Source organism: Sapajus apella, unplaced genomic scaffold (genome assembly GCF_009761245.1).
Source record: "Sapajus apella isolate SASKATOON/1434 unplaced genomic scaffold, GSC_monkey_1.0 scaffold66, whole genome shotgun sequence".
NCBI lineage: Eukaryota > Metazoa > Chordata > Mammalia > Primates > Cebidae > Sapajus > Sapajus apella.
In genome coordinates this window covers 1481404-1484010 of record NW_022437006.1, presented here as the reverse complement: position 1 = coordinate 1484010, position 2607 = coordinate 1481404, and the positions used below count along the sequence as shown (strand labels likewise).

General features: G+C 39.2%; 1 protein-coding gene across 2 annotated transcripts in view; it reads left to right on the top strand.

Annotated features, from left to right (window-relative positions):
* The window catches only part of PKP2 (plakophilin 2), a 115840-nt gene extending 113444 nt beyond the window's left edge, over positions 1-2396 (top strand). For both annotated transcript variants that reach the window (XM_032248303.1, XM_032248304.1), the window contains exons 12-13: positions 1244-1331; positions 1478-2396. In XM_032248303.1, coding sequence (XP_032104194.1) covers positions 1244-1331; positions 1478-1546 — 157 coding nt within the window. In that variant the 3' untranslated portion in view covers positions 1547-2396. The remainder of the gene's footprint in view (positions 1-1243; positions 1332-1477) is intronic.
* Positions 2397-2607: the final 211 nt, after the last annotated feature.

The following is a 2607-nucleotide window of genomic DNA, read 5'->3' as shown; positions in this document are numbered from 1 at the left end:
GACCCATCACTTTCATGGATTTATTTGCCCTTCAGTTTTCGCAAGTGATTCTGAAAAGTCCAGGAGGTACTAACAAGTCTGTGAGATGCTGATTTGACTGATCCTCCCAGCCAGGCTAGTATGGAAGAGAAAGGCTTTTCACTGTTGAAAGAACACATGCTGTTCTGTGTACATCTTTGCACTCACTCTCTGGTTTTGGTTTTATGTTTACAAACGCCTATGATATGGGTAAAAAATAGCTTTGTTTAAAAAAAAAAGTCAGCCATGTGCTAGTCAGGTGATAGAAAAGAAAGATCTCTAAGGCAGCACTGATCTAAGCCAGAAGTGGGACATTTAGGATAAATTTAAAAGCAGAACATGGGGCAGGCAGGGTGGCTCACGCATATAATCCCAGCACTTTGGGATGTGAGGCGGGTGGATCACCTGAGATCAAGAGTTCAAGATCAGCCTGGCCAACATGGCAAAACCCCATCTCTACTAAAAATAGAAAAATTAGCCAGATATGGTGGTGCACATCTGTAATCCCAGCTACTTGGCAGGCGGAGGCAGGAGAATTGCTTTAACCGGGAGGCAGAGGTTTTAGTGAGCCAAGATCGCGCCACTGCGCTTCAGCCTGGGCGACAGAGCGAGATTCTGTCTCAAAAAAAAAAATAACAAAATAAAAAATAAAAGCCGAACATTAAATACTAAGTACAATGTCAAATGCAGTGGTGACTTGGATTTATAGCAGGAATAAGTTTTCCATTTGCTCTATACTAAAACGTAAAGAGATACTGAAACTGATTTAACAAGGGCTGCCACAAGAAGTTCTTTTATTGACTTGAAAAATTACTTTACTCCTACATTCATAGTGTCACAAAAATCATGTCTATTTTTCAGTCATACTTTCATGCATTTTTATTCTGTAAACATACATTATAACCATACAAATATAGATTATATTCTATAAATAATTCAAGGATTTGTAACATGTTTAAGGATATATTCCTTATAAATATCAGGGATTTTCTCTATAAACTCTTTATTTATTAGCACTGTCCTAGTGGTTTAAAAAGAAAACAAAAACAAACATGGTCCCTGCCTTCCAGAGCGCACTGTCTAATTGGTCACTGAGTGACCTGACTTCATGGACGGCTGCTGGGAGCAGCAGGTGAAGAGTGAAGAAGTCTTAAAGAACATCACCAGGCAGCATCCAGAAGCCTCACTCATTCTGCCTGATCTCAGAATGTTCTTTTCTTTTCAGCTATGCCTCCAACAAAGCAAGTAAAGCTGCTTCTGTCCTCCTGTATTCTCTGTGGGCGCACACGGAGCTCCATCATGCCTACAAGAAGGTAAGAACATGAACAAGGAATGTGTCCTAGTTAACAGAGCCAGGTAATAATGGCCCTCTTGACCCTGGTAAGAAATCACTAAAACACTGCATTTTTTTATGTGCCAGTTTTGTTACCTTTCATGTTTCTGTTTGCTTATTCCTAAGGCTCAGTTTAAGAAGACAGATTTTGTCAACAGCCGGACTGCCAAAGCCTACCACTCCCTTAAGGACTGAGGAAAACGAAAAAGTATTCTCAGCTGCAAAAAAGCCCAAAGGAAAACACCTATTTTTCTACTACCCAGCCCAAGAAACGTCAAAAGCATGCCTTGTTTCTATCCTTTTCTATTTCCATGGTTCCCTGAATCCTGCAAACAAATAGAACATAATTTTATGAATCTTCCAGAAGACTTTTGCAAGTCTGCCACCAGTAGATACTGGCCTCAGGCTCTGTTTTACCCCCTACAAATAGTGGTCGTTGTTATTAGGGCTTATGGTGCATGGCCTCCTGGAACCAGAATATGAATTCATGTGGAATGGACATTCATCCAGTAAACAAGGAAAGAAGCTGTTGCATTACTGGGATTTTAAAAGTTTTATTTACATTTATACTCTTTTTCTGGGTCCCTTGTTTTGTCACTCATGTGCACTTTGCTTCACCACTGGGCCACGAGTGTATTGTTCTGCAGTGTTGAAACAGACTGGAAATTACAAGAAATATCTGCAGTTATCCAGGAGAAGGTATAATGGCAAAATTGTTTGTTTCTTTGTTTACCTTGTGCTTGTTTTTATGCCCTTGGGTTGTTTGTTTTTTTCTCTGATTTTTAAATAAGCTTAAGAAATTTAGATTACAGAATATGCATGACTGTAAGAAAAAAATTGAGAAGAAGTGATCATAGCAAATTAAAAAAATCATTTCCTCCCAGAACTTAAAATTAATAAAAATAAAAATCTTTTCCACAGAGAAAGGCAACGGTGATTATAAAATTTAACATTCTCCCAAACATTGAGTGAATGAGATTTTTTGCTAAGGAAATACTTTACCTGTAACACATCATTAAATGCAAATCTCTTCTAAACAATGGCATTCCGTGCAGTGTCTTTCTTGGGCTTTTTTGGCCACTGCCCTGAACTAGTAGAAGAATGGACTCTAGTCTTTTTTTTTTTTTTTTTTTTTTGAGATGGAGTTTCACTCTTGTTGCCTGGGCTGGAGCGCAATGCTGCAATCTCAGCTCACTGCAACCTCTGCCTCCCAAGTTCAAGTGATTCTCCTGCCTCAGCCTCCCAAGTAGCTGGGA